The sequence below is a fragment of the Mizuhopecten yessoensis genome, unplaced genomic scaffold (genome assembly GCF_002113885.1).
Source record: "Mizuhopecten yessoensis strain PY_sf001 unplaced genomic scaffold, ASM211388v2 scaffold4839, whole genome shotgun sequence".
Lineage (NCBI taxonomy): Eukaryota > Metazoa > Mollusca > Bivalvia > Pectinida > Pectinidae > Mizuhopecten > Mizuhopecten yessoensis.
The window spans coordinates 867,615-883,515 of NW_018405747.1; the positions used below are offsets into that span (position 1 = coordinate 867,615).

Consider the following 15,901-nt stretch of genomic DNA (forward strand, 5'->3'; position numbering starts at 1 on the left):
ATATTGAACTGTATATGCTGTGAAGTAAACTATATGTATTGTATATTGAACTGTATATGCAGTGAAGTAAACTATATGTATTGTATATTGAACTATATATATTGTATATTGAACTGTATATGCTGTGAAGTAAACTATATGTATTGAATATTGAACTGTATATGTAGTGAAGTAAACTATATGTATTGTATATTTAACTATATATGCGCAGTGTAGTAAACTATATATATTGTTTATTGAACTGTATGTATTTTATATTTAATTATATATGCGCAGTGTAGTAAACTATATATATTACATATTTAAACTGTTTTACTATGTGTGTGATCTTTTCTTGTGCCCGTAGCCTTTGAAATTGGAGAAGGGAGTTACCTGATGACAGTGAAGGTCGAAGGACAACCGATCTTCGAGGACCGATTGGATTTCACATGCGAATTTATCCTTAAAGCCAAAGACTATATAAACTTCCCGTATCGGTGTCCCCTCGCCGTTAACAGTATGTGGTGTTAACCAAGTTCTTGAAAGTTTCATACACGCTCATGCAAATTTACCTGTTTGATGAATTCCATAAGTAGTTGAATTATTATTCCCTTTATTTCCTCCGAATCGAGGATTCATAAAGCGAACGATATATAGATATCCATTCATATTTGACAGAGTAAAGTGCATGCATTAACACAATATGCATTAATGAAATTCAAACGATAATTGTTTTGCAAAGTACGGGTTGAATCTGGAGTTAACTCCCCTTTGCGTCTTCACGCTCAGGTTAGAGAAGTGAGATAACCAAAAAACGAAATAAAAGAAAAGAAAGTCGGATACAATTGACACAGTATGAAGCTTAAGTTAAATCATCATTTGTCATAAGGCTGCTCATTCTGTATAGTCACATAATTTCCGAGTATTTGAACTCGTTGCTATATTTCCCACAATTTAAATGAGGATATATATGATTTAAAAGATCGTGATCAGGATACATGGAATGTAAACACACGCTTAACACTATATTTCACTTATATTTATAACATCACATCATAATCACGAGAACTATATGGGTGGCGATATCGCTATACATAAAGTCAAATTTATGACACAATTCCTCACCTTTACCCTCCCTGATAGTTACAATTAATTTCGTGATATATTGAATGTTTTTTTTTCTTTTGGCTGGACATTTAAATGCCAGTCTCTATAATACATGCGGTACGAAATGTCTATGGATTAAAGAAAATCAAGAATAATCGCCATCATTGGCCATTCTTTCTCACCACGCTAATTCCTCTACTGAGTATAAGGCATCCCTTACTATAGCACGCCACATACATTGAGACGGATAATCGCAATTACAAGTACTGTATAGTTATACACTTATTTGACAGTTCTTTCGCAGTAGTATGTAAGTAGTTAAAATGACATCGCATTTTCTTCTTAAATAATTACAAATGTATGTTTCTGTTTCAGCCAACATAACGTTAATGTACACGGTAACAGATGTGCTGGGATTAAAGGCTTATCCGGTAAATATTTAACTAAACTTTTAAAGCTAACGTTATCACGCATCAATAAATCATGTAACGTTTACCCAAAAACGTTAAAGTTTACTTATTATTGCAACGGTTCAAAAATACTTTCGGCATGCAACCAAAATAAGTCTTATGCTGATATTTATACATGGCCAAAATTGTGACACTATCGATTTTTTTGTGCAACTTCTGTCTTTAATTGTGTACCATTTGAACGAATTAAGTTTCATTTCAATAACGGAGCCTTACCCTTCAAAGTGAAATCTCAAAAGATCCTTCTGTGTTTTAGGGTGAATATGAAGTAGACATGCGGTTGAAGAATATAGACGGATATGGTGTATGCTGTACAGCGCAACTTACCGTTCTTGGATAAGTTGGAGGACGGTTTCTGGGACAAGTTGGCGGACGGGTTCTGTGATAAGTTGGAGGACGGGTTCTGTGATAAGTTGGAGGACGGGTTCTGTGATTAGTTGAAGGACATGATCGTCATTCTACGTGCTAAAAGAACTGTGATTGGCAGTGACCTGTCGCTTTCTCAATCGAATGTAAATTCATGGGATTTTCTTCATCAAAAGGCGGTTTAACGTTCCATGTTTCACAGGATTGTTACTGCTCACTGATATTTCAATAATCAGTAGCTGATTTTCGCCAGTTAGCAAAATGCACGGAACGTGTTCACTTCAACAATTTTATCAACGAACAGTTTTAGTTTCAATTAAATCTAGATAGGTGCTATTTTCATTACAGGGGTGATTTTTTTTGTAATAGAACGTCTTTTCGAAAACTTCACTCTTTGCATTCTCTTCCATTTTGGTAAGTGAACTGAGTTAATCGAGCTTAAACATATGAAAACTTCCGACTATTACAGAATGGATCTCGCAATTTTCAACAGAGGTCATGGAATTTATGTACAACCAAATTGAGTGATCCTCGAACTATTCAACTGATTGACGTCACTTTTCCGTGTTGACTGACAACTATGCAAAGAAAAACTGAAGTGTTTGAATGGTCAACTTATCCAAAATACTATCTTCCTAGTTGAACATCAAATTTCACTAAGTTTGGAAGGATAGAACTAGATGTTTATTGAAAAGTATCATCACTTACCCCTATGTTAATTATGAATGATTTAAGCATTTTGATATTAAACAAGAGATCCCACAGGGATTTTGCGCCCACCATCGTACCATCTTCAGTAGTTCTGTCTTTTCTCTTATCTGTTTGACCGAGACATACATACAGAAAATGCACCTTGAGAAAACATTTGATCTTTACTTCATTCTGATGTATATAAAAGACAACCTTGAAAGAGAGTTTGTCGTTTCACATATTTAATAATAAATTACTTAATGTGATAGAAATAGAACCGATCGTTGCAATATGAGAAAGATCTGTTAAGGTGTTCCTGTAGCCATCTAATTTTAATATCTTTCAAAATAAAACAGGCACAACTAAGTACAAAGGGGAACCTACATATCAAGATATGAAAATCCCTCAAGTACTTTTTAAGAATTAGCAATAACAATCTTTAACTGTCAAAATTCAAGATGGCCACATGTCGACCATTTTGTTTGTCAATCGCGATCGGCCTCAAAAGTAAATATGCACAGATCAAAGGACACATGTATATAAAATATGAGAAAGATTCCTGCATTTCTTTCTGAAAGATAGTGATAAAAAACATTCACTATCAAAATCCAAGATGGCCATTTTGTTTATCCAATCCGACTCTAAAAGATCATTCAGTCAAAATCTAACTTGGCCGCCTGTCGACTCGTCTCAAAAGATAACAAGGGGAACCTACCTGTGACATTAAGAGTTATATCCCTACAGTACTTCCCAAGAAATACTGATAACAATCATTCAGTCAAAATCTAAGTTGGCCGCCTGTCGACCTGTCTCAAAAGATAACAAGGGGAACCTACCTGTGAAATTAGAGTTGTATCCCTACAGTACTTCCCCGAGATATACCGATAGCAATCATTCAGTCAAAATCTAAGTTAGCCGCCTGTCGACCATTTTGTTTATCCGACCTGTTTTAAAAGTTAACATACACAACAAGGGACCAAGTCACACCTACATATCAAATTTGAGAAAGATCTCTCAATTTCTTTCCGAGAAATAGCGATAGCAAGAACTGTTTAAGGATGAACAGACAGACAACGGACCATGGGTACTGGGTGATTTGAAAAGCCAACTATCTGATGATTGTGGGCTAAAAATTTGGATTTTTTTGCAATAAAATGACTCGTTATTTCCTAGTGGTTGTCCAGAATCTACAATTCAACTTTTCAACATCTTTCACCTTAATTGAAGCATTATTTGTTTGGGTTAAGAATACAATACATGTACATGTGTTTATATGGTTATCAACAAAGAACAAAAACTTCAGGTACTTGCATTGCATCATTTTATTACCATTGATCTCTGATGTCCCGTTTGTGGTTAGAATCTAATATTGCATAATACTAGCCATTGATAGCAGCAAAAATGTCTGCTGACCTAAACTGGCACCAATCTCAGACAGCAGCACTATAGCACTTTTTGGGTGATTTGCATGTTAATTATTTGTAAAATGTACATTGCCTGTGATTGTAAAGACTACCCTACTTCATTCTGACAAAAATAAAGTATGATGGCACATGAAGTCAAACAATTTCTTTGATGCAAATTGTAAAGACAAAAAAGGATACTTTTATTATTTGTCATGGTTAACACTTCTCTAAGAACCACACTTTTGTTGAGATCATGCAGCAGTTTAATCTGATACTGAAATTATGAAACTGAAAAAGATTTTTTATTTTGGTTGAAGTTGCAGCCTTATTTAAGAATAACTGGAATTGTTTTCTGGATTTGAAAGAAAAACACTGTTAACCTAGGAGAGTAACTAATAATAGTCTATAAAGATCATACATATGTACTCACCTATGCCATGGAGATTGCTAAAACAACGTTCCACATTTGTATAACAACCACAAGACATCAATGGCTAGAAAAGTGGGGACTAACAAGGTTACATTACAAATTATTTGGCAGGAACACAAAAGTCTGTACCTGACCGAGATGTCATTTTCAAGCACATGCGACTTTGATAAGGTTTCAATTTAAAGATTTGATTTTACACAATATAAACACAACAGAAAATACAGTTTATTTAGTATGTGTGGAACCCGGCAGTGCTAGGACAGTTGGATTACTCAGAATAAAAAATCTACTTTATGAGAATAAAAATATGAAGAATATCATAATTGAACCCCAAATAATATTTTTGAAATTTCAAAAATCCAAAGATCTAGTTAAAATAAAATACAATACACTATCCTTATCTTTCTATTAAGCAAAAATATAGTTTCCACAGCAACATATTCTGACAATAAATCTTTGGAGTATCTTGTTCATATTTCATTTTAATTGAAAACATATCAGATTGCTTTTAGCATTTTTGTTAACAAATTAAAGCGCAGCTCACTAAAACAGTTTTCAAATAATAAGACTGTTGTACAATATTTTCTTTAAACCCCTAGTGTACAGAAGAATCAAGTGTGCAAACAAACTACCTGTATTATCACTACAAAGTCAAGTTCAACTTGATCTGTTGAGTGCAAGTCAATGTCGACTTTATACTTGTACATCAATCAAAATCTATACAATAGATGCAATATTGCATCTCGATACAATTCTTTTCTCACCTCCTTCTACAGAATATTGGACATTTTGCCAACTTCACAACCTTTGAAGCTGGAGAAATCCAATGTTTGTGCCCTCATTCTTGGGTGGAGTTTTTACAAGGTCAAAGTTTAATCATATCACATTGAAGTACAAATCAAATATGATGAACACAATTGAAGTACATTGTTAGACAAGACCCTGATCACAGACTTCTGTCCTGTGTCTGTCGGAATTGATCACAAAGTACCTCCCTCTGCATTGTTCACAGAACCTAATCCAAGTGGTTCACAAAGCACAAACTCATGTTTCACTGTGAACAGACTCACATTGCAATGTCCACCTTATAACACGCATCACTTTGGCAACTTCGCCACACTTACTAAAAACTTATTCAGGTGGCAAAATCCATAAATTAAATACAAAATGGGCAAACAAAAAAATAATGGGACAAATCTAAAGGGGCCTTCCTCGCTTGTATTGTACCTTTACTCAACTGTGTTTCAGACTAGTAAATCATAAATATTTGTTCAAATCCAATTTTCCCTCTCCATTTGTACTGTTGACCAACAAAGCTGCCATTACTTCAACAAGCACTGTATGTTACCAAGTGTACGGCTGTAGATAGGCGGCATGATATGTGGCGTCATCTCGTCCAACATTTCTCACTCGCATGGCAGGATGGCGTGTATGGTGTTCTTTATACTGAGTATGACAATCTATGATTGAGCTGGCACTTTCTGGAGAAATAAATAAAAACATTCAGATACAGATATGTTAATTCTGTAAAAATAGTAGACATTAAACCTACATATTGAAGTGAAGATGACGCCATTTTCAATTTAGTCTGCTCAGACGGTTTTGTCATGAAATATTTTAGGTTCTTTTTATCTTCTATTTGCAATTATTATATTAAAAATTAATTGAATTTATTTACGTTTGAATATTCTTTAATTTTTGAAATGCTAGTCCAGATTTAATTTGTCAGGTTTTTAGTCACGCCAAGGCAACTTCCTGCTTGTTAAACAGCTACTTTGTCAGGCATAAAGGATGTTTATCTGTAGTTAACTAGTACAAATCATCATTCAATCAGTAAGCAAATCATTTGTCTATTCCTATCAGCTATTTTCAACGGCCTTTAAAAGTCTGAAATATTATCTGAATTGATGGATAGACCACTAGTATTCTACCGGCATTTTTTCCCTCAAAACGAAGCTAAAATTTGTTTTTCGTAAATCTGTGTTTGTTTCATAACTGTTTGAATGTTTTTACTAAAAAAAACAGCCATAAGGTTTATTATTGATTTGGGGAACGGAGAAACACATGCAAAAAACATGTTTTATAAACTATTCTAACGCACTTGCCCAGGGCAAGTGAGCCAAGTTTTTGCACTTGCCCGAGCACTAAAACTGGTTGTATACCCCTGCTTATTAAATGTCTAATCATTCCCCTTCAATCCTTTCTTGGCAGAAATGATCCATACTCAAATCTCTATTTCCTTTTGGTCAGTCTGGGTCAGTAGTCTCTAAATAGAAAGTTGACTGCAGATAGCCAGATAGCAGGCCATGGCGTAAGCTCTATTCGTCCTTTGGGTCAAATTAGCTTAAAAAAACATATAATCCCAATGCTTGAAAAATGTGTTACATTTACCTGTTTTGCTGATCCATCTCTAGGTCTGTTGATACCTGCTGCCTCATAGTCATAGTTATAATCCACCCAGCCTTGGTTCCTATTTCTTCCTCCTCCCCTTTGTGGGCCATTATTCCAGCGTCCTCCCCCTTTCAACATAGTATGTAGATAACAATTTTTAAGCAGAAAACAAGAGTGTACAACATCCTACAAATACTATGAAAAAGAAACAACTAACAAGGACTCCAACTCTCGTTTGGGTCAAAAACCACGATTGTTGAATAAAATCGCTTGCAAGACCATCATATGAAATAATTTGCGCTACAATAACTGTAATGTTAAAAAGAGCCTCGAGACAGATCTTTCATCTTTAAACATTGCCCATGTAATGTCAGTGTCTTGTTAGGACCTTAGTAAAGAAAGCTCTCAGTTTTGGCCCATGTCAATGATGGTACGACAGTATATCACTAGAGCTTAAGACCACATATATGTTGCCATGGATATATGCCAAGACAATGTAATCAGTGCTAGAAAAGAACTGAAACACTGGTAGGTCAACAAGGGCCACACCATGTGCCTGACCCTACTATCCGTGATCTACATTTAGTAACAGTGACTTTTGCCTTAGAAACATTTAACCCCCATCTAAATAAGACAGTTTATCACAATATGAAATTCTTTTGGATTGTAAGTTAAGGAGCACACCACACCACTCATGGCCTAATTCTAGTACCAGTGCACATCCACCTGCCACAGTACATCACAACGTAACATTTCAGTAAACCATTTGTATTCAAGATAAGGACTGTAAACGTTACGGTCTATTTTCAGTAACAGTGACTTTAACCTTCGTAAGTTTTTAAATCCCTATTGCACATCTACATATCACAGTGTATCACCTTTTCGAATCAGAAAAATCCCTGGAAACCAAAGTGTGGACTGTCAGACAAACAGAGTTATTACTATAGCGCACCCCAAACCTTGATGTGGGGCCCTTATTATTGATGACTCCTTACTTATGCAGACAAAGAAGTTGGAAATAATTCAGAAAAAAATGTGTTGTCCAGGTTGATAATTCTGTCTGCAGGGTCGACAGAATCTAGTAGTGAAACACGGACAATGAAAAGTACAGGTGTTGATAAAGTCTATGACATACCTCTTGGACCTCCCCTTGGTGGGCCTCTATAGAAACCACGACCTCCACGATATCCACGATTACCATACCCTCGACCACCCCGGAAATTTCTCCGAGGATAATCCGACACACCAAATGTTTCTACGTTAAGTTTTCGCTCTTCTCTCCAACTAGTTCTTGTTGACCTGTAAAGAATGATTGATTCAAATATTGAATATTGGACAACTAAAATTGAGCAAGAGCTAATATTGTGCTAATGGATAACCTCCCCCCTGATTTACATTAAAAACGAAATGTGCTGGGACTCGTATAGATATACTTCCCCAACCCCCCACATCAGAAAACATTGAAAGTGATCAAAGGTGATCTTTCACCCTTTAACCTTAACTGATGACCAACTTGTTACCTTTATCTTTGACCTTTAAACTTAGAAAGCAATCCTAAGCATGCTTTATCTGCCTATGTTTGCTTTAGTGGAAATCAATTTTCTATTGACAATGACATTAGCATTTGAAATCAGAGTGAGCAACTTGGTTTTATATTGAAGGCAAACAGGAATTTAATTGCACAAACCCAATTTCAATTGATTGAACAGGTGACCTTGACCTTTGGACCAAAAAGGCATTCTCAAGCAAGTCCTTTCAGTGTATGAAGTTTGGGTAGTTTTGGTCCATAGGAACTAATGTTTATGTATGGAAATGAAGAGTACCAATAAACGATCTGTCCTCGTATTTTGATTCTGGGGATAATAACCAGTAGTTGTAAGCAGAACAGCAATAAAAATCAGTTATACAATGTATCAAATTGACAGTTAAGAGGCACACATTTACTACCACCAGCAAGGAAATCAACCCTAAATCTCTTATATTGGGATACAAGATTTTTTTTTTTATATCATTATTCATTACGAGATATTGATGCATATAAAGGTTTTCATGTGAAGAAACGGTATCATAAAACCCAGGTTCACTCATTTTCTTGAGAAGGAAAAGCTACTAAGTACCCTTTTGCTCGTTCTGTTGCTTCACAGCTAATGTTATCAAAGAAGGATTTAGCTTTGTCGTAAAACAAGTCATCTTCTTCCTCCTCAGGAGGGTTGTTGGTACTGGAGTTGTCACCTCCGTTCTCTATACTTCCTTCTTTTTCACCATTTGTTGTCGGAACTTTATCAGCTTATGAAAAGAACGATGCATATTCTTTATTTTAAAGATATCACATACTTAATCACTCAGAAAAACTATAGGAATATGTGATATATAAATATACAAATTGAAAATTATCTTACAAAGTGTTCAATAATAAAACCTACAATGATATCATATATCGATAGATAAGTTTAAAAAATATCATTTGAGTACTAAGTACTTGCTCCACTTCTGAGTAGTAGAGTCACAAGAATATTACAATTTATAGCATGTTTTCCGAAATCAGTTTTTGAATCATTCTGTTAGGCTTTCAACTGTGGTGCATAATAATGTCCGACTTACAAATTGTAAGTTTTTGTTTTAGTTCACGTTCAATTTCTTCCTTGTCAAATTGAGCATTTGAACTTTCAAAGTCAAATTCTCCTTCAAACTTGAGCGGAGATTCTGTTGGGCGTCCTGACTGCGGCCTGCCTCCTCCCCGCGGTGGTCTACTGCCTCCTCCTCCTCTGGGTCCTCTAGGGCCAACTCCTCTTGCCTCGCGCCCACCTCGGTCACTGAAGCCTCCTGCAATGAAATTGGTCAAAATTATATAGGGTAAAAAGAGTACTTTAAGGGCAGAACAATATCAAGAGTGGGTTTTTTTCAACAGAGGTTTATGGAGAAATGACCCTGGGATGAAATTGGAAAAATATTTGGACTGTACAAATTTTTATTCAAGCCTATCTTTATGGCAACATGATCATTCAGTCCTTCCTACATAAGCTTTCAGAACTCAGCCAGTTGTAGGGAATTTATTTACATGAAGGTGTTTTCGTTTTTAGATTTCCAAATTTCTGGAATTTTAAAGGGTCAAATTGGGAAAATCATGCCTTTATCATAGTTGGGATAGGTCCTTCAAAAGGAACTAAAACGTATCCTGATAAACCTCTGTTCCCAGACATCTTTATTTACTTAATATCACTAAAATATGAATAATATTCATCTTTTCAGTTTTGGAAAGGCTTAAACATAGGTTTTAGATGCTGGAATTGATTTTATTAAACAGAAATATGGAGCATTTGTCTTGGTTCATGGTCCTTTCTTTGTAATAGCTAACATGTCCATAGGTCTACATACTCTAGTTGGAAAAGTAATATGTATTTTTATTGACTTTTCATGTTCCTTTGAAGATATTTCATTCACTGAAAGAAAACCTACATTTACAGTTGAAAGACTTCCTCCAACCTCCCCTTGCTGATATTACAATTCATCATACACAATATTAATGAAAATTCCTTGATACTTAATTACAGGCACATTTTGCAATTTCATATTCATTAGGACTTTCTGTTTAGGAGTACTGTGTAAGAAGAACATTATTCATGATCCAAAATATACTGTGTTTACACATATTAGTATATTGTGAAGCTGGGGCATCAACTTATAACAACCTCTTTCAGCTACTCCTGCTCCTCCTCCTCCTGCCCCAGGAACACCTCTCCCACGACTCTGCCCCCTTCCTCGGGAATAGGATGCTGATGGAGGCCTTTGATTTGGTGCACCTCTTCGTTGCTCTCGCCGATCCGGAAAACCCTGATTGTAATTTTGCTGTTGTTGATGGTAGTTCTGTGATTGCTGCTGTTGTCTTTCAGACTTATCTGGACTAGAACTTGGATGCTGGGTACTTTGGTCGAGGGTTGGAGACTTCCTGTTTTGCAGTGGAGGGGTTGGACCCCGAGAACCTGTAAACAAACACAAAATCAACATTTGTACTTAAACAGTCCCCATTATTTTTCAAATGTAGCAATTCACTCTTCCTTTAATAACAGGAGTTTCAATCAAATTTAAAGTTGAAGGAAAGTTTACAACAAAAAGTTAATTTCAGAAGCAGAGAACAGGAAAAAGCAATAATTATATCAAACTGCAGGGCTCCAAGTAGCAACTGTTTCAGTCGCCATGGCGAAAACTTTACAAAATAATATTTCAAGGATTTAAATTGATGCTCAGTCCTTTCATCTCAAACCAATTCCAACTTTTAATCTATTTATCAAAGTAAAGATATATATACAATATATTCAAGACATCCATATTAGTAGCTTTTCTATATATATACTTGTATACAAAAGCAGAAATTAAATTAAATATAATGTATATGGGAAACATTTTTATACATGGTGCAAACAAATATTTAATGTTATTTTCATGAGAATTGTGTTTCAAGACAGGAATTAATTTAGATTCAATTTCTTGATGCTACTAAACATAAGAGCCACTGTAAAATTATTTTTGTAACTGGGCTCTGGTCTTTTCAGCCTTGCCAGGGACTGGTGAACTATTTTCAAATTTTACAGAAAAATTAAAAGCAAAGTCCTACATTATTTTACTACTCTTGCTAAAACAATAGACATCATTTCATTTGTTTATAATGAATTAAGTTGGATTCAATTTACTATTGTTTTATTTTAGAGCTTTGTAAAACACTTATTAATTTATAAGCAAGGAAGTACTTATAAAATAAATTTCAAGAGCTTGCTGGTGCAAGCTTTTAATAGACCCAAAATAAATTAGATGGTATATTGTCCAAGACAAAATAGCAAAGTTTGTATCTGGATGCATTGCCATGTAAAAAAAAGTTACCAAGCTAAAGTAACAGGCTTTCATGCACAAATGGGTTCGCACAACATATCCTATATATGTAAAGTGTAAACTAAACAAGGAAACTCTAATTCACAACAGTTTGCAGCAGTCTTTTGGAACCATCATTCTCCCCCCTTCCTCCCAAAATATGGCAAGGTGGAACTGTAAGATGGTTACAAATGACTTATATACACAACATTGAATTGTTAACACAGATAACAAGACTATACATCAACGACTTCACTAGTGCTGGTAGTAATTGGAACTAGAATTCATAGATACTGGTCAAGCTGATCCTGTGATAAGATGGGCTCGGCAATTTTAATCATGCACATTTTAATGCACAAATACTTGTATTGCATATGAAACCGAAAGCAGCAAAGGAGGTATACAAGGAACAGCGTTGATATTGGACTACCCACCAGGTCTTCTGATAGCGCCCATTGCAGCAGGCTGGGAGCCAACCTGAATACCCTGGTCCATGGTAGGGGATACTCGATTAAGAGTGGGTGAAGGCCCACGAGAACCTAATAGCAAGAATATTGAAGAAAATCATATGAGACATCTGTAAATACTTGCAGATAATGAATCATATGTAGTATTAGTATTACCACCCCACTTCAAATTATCAAAATATCCCATTTTGAAACATGTTCTTTCCAGATCCTCTATTAATTTGACAGAAGTACCCTGGGTTTATCAGGGGGTTTGGGGAAGTAGACCCCCCCCACCCCCCCCGGAGATAAATTGGAAAATGTTATAGACATAATTACCATTTCGGGAACCACCTTGACGATTATAATAACTCTTTTTTAAGCTTTTCTTAATAACCACATGAACATTATGTCCAATTGTGAGGAATATAATTATTTTTTTGCAATTTCTTCTCTTTTGTTTTCTCTTACTAGATTTCCCAGCAATTGGGAAATTTTAAGGACATAATTGGGAAAAATCACTTAATTTATTGGGAATGGGTTCTTTAAATAGATCTAAAAAGTACCCTGATAAACCCCCAAGTACTTCAGCATTCGTGAAGTATTCAACCCAACCAACATCTTCAGAAATGTACATGTTAATGAATAAGATATATGAAGAGTTTTGAAGCTTTGTTTCACAAAAGTGGGGCCATGACAATCATTTTGTTATGACATATCTCTAGGAATAGAAAGATTGGTTGACACTGGTCAATAATATTAACACAACATGCAGTTTTCTATAAATCAAAGTACCAAGTGACAAGTCTAAAGGTGATTACAGATCAAGCAATTGACAAATAAACAAAACTCAGTCTTTTAAAGCACAGATGATAACTATACTCATTTGCATTTCAATTTGACTTAGTAATTACAAATTTTAAAAAGTTAGTACAAAAGACTTGAAATTATTTCCAGGCAAGACTGCTAGGGTAAATTGAAGTATGTTTAGAAGATTGCTTTCACTTTATCCTTTTTCACTATAAACCATCAGTTTCTTCTGGGAGTAGGAAAATAACAGGTGCATATTTCAGTATATTAACTACAAACCAAATTGACATAGTATGACAAAAGCTCCGTGTTAAAGAGGTCATTGTCTTAAATCTAAGAAACTTTCAATAAACAAAATTAATAAAAGTATAGTTTACATCTGTATTTTACAAGGCTGTCGGAAAGAAAACTACCCAACATAAATATTTTTTTCAACTTTTATCAGACAACAAATCCAATTCTTCTGATTTACCTTTTTTTCATAAAACATTTAAAAGGTCGAAAAAAATATTTATGATTGTCTGGTAACAGTTTTGCCACTGTGATGATAACAAAATTATTATGTAACATTGAACAAAAATGTGAAAATATATCACATTTCTGTTTACATTTGAAAATAATTTATACATATACAAAAGCACAAGTGAGATTTTTTTCTTAAATGGTGAAACAAGAAATTGTTGTAAATAATGTTTTCAAGATACAGTAAAGTATGACCTCACAAGAACCCCACAGTACAAAATTAAACAAACCATGCCCATGGTGTGGCTGTGTGGGAAAAGGCTGGGGAGCATTTCCTGGTGCCTGTCCATACTGACTGTAAAGCGGCGGGCCTCCAAATGGCTGGTAAGATGGTCCTCCAAAACCTGGGGCAACTGCTGGTTGCTGTTGAAAGGAGGGGGGAGGGGCCACAGGCTGAGAGGACTAAACAAAAGAGCACATAATGAACATAAGATATAATATGAAATCACTACCACATTTAATTGGGATCAATATGAATCACTTGTGAGAGTTACTTACGCATTTTCATTTGCCCGCTAGCAGACAAAAATTGATTGAACGAAACAATGCCTTGCAAATTAGATGTCCTAATTTAGCACAATATCTTGATAACAAATTGCCCAACCAGCAGCCTATGAGAAACACATACACACAAAAACGTTGATAACAAGTCAATACTCTTTAAATGTTTGTAATTGGCATATTTGATACATAGTCATCACCCTGAACACCGTTATGTTCCCTTCGAATCCTTGTGCCTGCAGTACATTTTCCACCCACGCACATCTGCTGACCACCTCTGGCTCTTACATTTTGTAATTTATGTTACAGTAGATGTTGTACCTTTACAATGGCTGGATCTTGTGGTGGTTGTTGGTGCTGCTGCTGCTGTGCTGCTTTTGGTGGTTCACATACGTGCAAATCCTTGATGTCACTACCTCTAAATATGATGTACTCAAAAATCTCATCTCTTGGAGCCACTGGCCTGTCAGTTGGTCTATCTTCTGTACCAAATGACCTCACTGCAAGATAAATAGGTTATAAACATATTGATCTTGATCTATTTATTCAAGGTATATAATTACAGTATGTATCAAACCGGAATTCTTACCAAGAACCTCTAAACTGGAGATGTAATTATCCACAGAGCTATGTAGAGGTGATGACATTGGTACTAAGTCAACCCTGTCCTGGTCTGCTTCATTATTTCCCCAAAGACACAAAATTGTGTACACCCAAAAGCCAGATCATCAGACTCTTGAATTTGGAAGTTTTTACAATCAAGAAAAGCCTCTGCACAACTGGATGTCAAAAATAACCCTCATCATATCTACAGGTTGACTGCTCCCGCAACTTCACCAAGACTGACCTGCATGTGCAAGATTCCTTTGAGCTTAAGCTTAAATTTTCCTACATAAAAAACAATCAAAATATTTTCATTATTTTATTTACATTTGATATTGGAAATTTCCATACATACTTCAATGTTTTTTAGTTGTCCTACACAAAAACAAATATCTAATTACATTTTTAATAACAAAGTTAAGTACAAATCAAGTGCACTCAAATAAATCTCATAAATGCGGGACAACCTGACAAAGGAGCTTCAGTAAGCATAATGATAACCTTTAGAGATGTGTCAAATGCAAGATTGCCTCTGGCTCTGCAGTTGCAAGTTACACTGGCAACTCGGTTTCAAAACATGTAGTCAGATATTTACAACTGGCAAAAGTGTTTCCCCAGTAATGTCAAGCTTTCAAAGGGCCTACTGATGCTACTTCCACTATGTCCTACTTAATTTTTTGCCAACATGAATTGGAATGAGAAACAATGTCAACAATGGCATATAACAGAGCAAATGAAACATATGCAAGGGGGAGAAAATTGAACATTGTACCAATGCACCATATTCTAGTGTTTTCCTTGATTTATGAAGTTCTGCTTTTGGTCTTGAAATGAATTCTTACACTATATGAAACCATCAATATGAATAATTGAGTCTGCAGGGTAGGTAACAAATACCATTTTGACCCTCTACTTTCACATTGAAATATGACACAGCTGCGTATGTATATACCAACATGGGGAATTGTTCGTCATGTTGCAATTACTTGGGGTAACTTTTGAAGCCGACATAAAGTAATTACAAAGAAATTCGTTGTTGTTACATTGTAAACATACCTTTGGCCAATGCAACAGTCGATTCATTGGGATCGATTGTATACAAAATGCCTTCATATCGAATGCCAGCCTTCGATATGAGACTTATTTTACTCCCTAAGTATGGTATTCCCCCACTCATGGCTGCGTATGCCACAGGGTATCAAAATGAGGAAGATGACGATGGATTGAGTAACTTGCCACCTCAAGTCTGGTACGGACTGATCAAGATGGCGAAATCATTTGTAGTCCGACAGAGGGCGCTAAAGTTCAAAATTCATA

General features: G+C 35.4%; 2 protein-coding genes across 5 annotated transcripts in view; one reads left to right on the forward strand and one right to left on the reverse strand.

The window, feature by feature from the left end:
- The window catches only part of LOC110449914, an 8,804-nt gene extending 6,090 nt beyond the window's left edge, over window positions 1-2,714 (forward strand). For all 3 annotated transcript variants that reach the window (XM_021497079.1, XM_021497078.1, XM_021497080.1), the window contains exons 4-6: window positions 347-496; window positions 1,462-1,517; window positions 1,813-2,714. In XM_021497079.1, coding sequence (XP_021352754.1) covers window positions 347-496; window positions 1,462-1,517; window positions 1,813-1,896 — 290 coding nt within the window. In that variant the 3' untranslated portion in view covers window positions 1,897-2,714. The remainder of the gene's footprint in view (window positions 1-346; window positions 497-1,461; window positions 1,518-1,812) is intronic.
- A 1,202-nt stretch (window positions 2,715-3,916) lies between these two features.
- On the reverse strand, window positions 3,917-15,892 carry LOC110449912 (protein LSM14 homolog B-like). 2 transcript variants are annotated; one of them, XM_021497075.1, is made up of 10 exons: window positions 15,641-15,892; window positions 14,303-14,481; window positions 13,711-13,882; window positions 12,137-12,241; window positions 10,529-10,819; window positions 9,441-9,662; window positions 8,957-9,125; window positions 7,975-8,138; window positions 6,840-6,967; window positions 3,917-5,929 (listed from the first exon to the last, which is right to left on the reverse strand). In XM_021497075.1, the coding sequence occupies exons 1-10, from the start codon at window positions 15,759-15,761 to the stop codon at window positions 5,909-5,911; spliced, it is 1,572 nt and encodes a 523-aa protein (XP_021352750.1). In that variant the 5' UTR covers window positions 15,762-15,892; the 3' UTR covers window positions 3,917-5,908. The 2 variants fall into 2 exon arrangements, with proteins under 2 accessions (XP_021352750.1, XP_021352751.1); XM_021497076.1 differs by lacking the exon at window positions 12,137-12,241.
- Window positions 15,893-15,901: the final 9 nt, after the last annotated feature.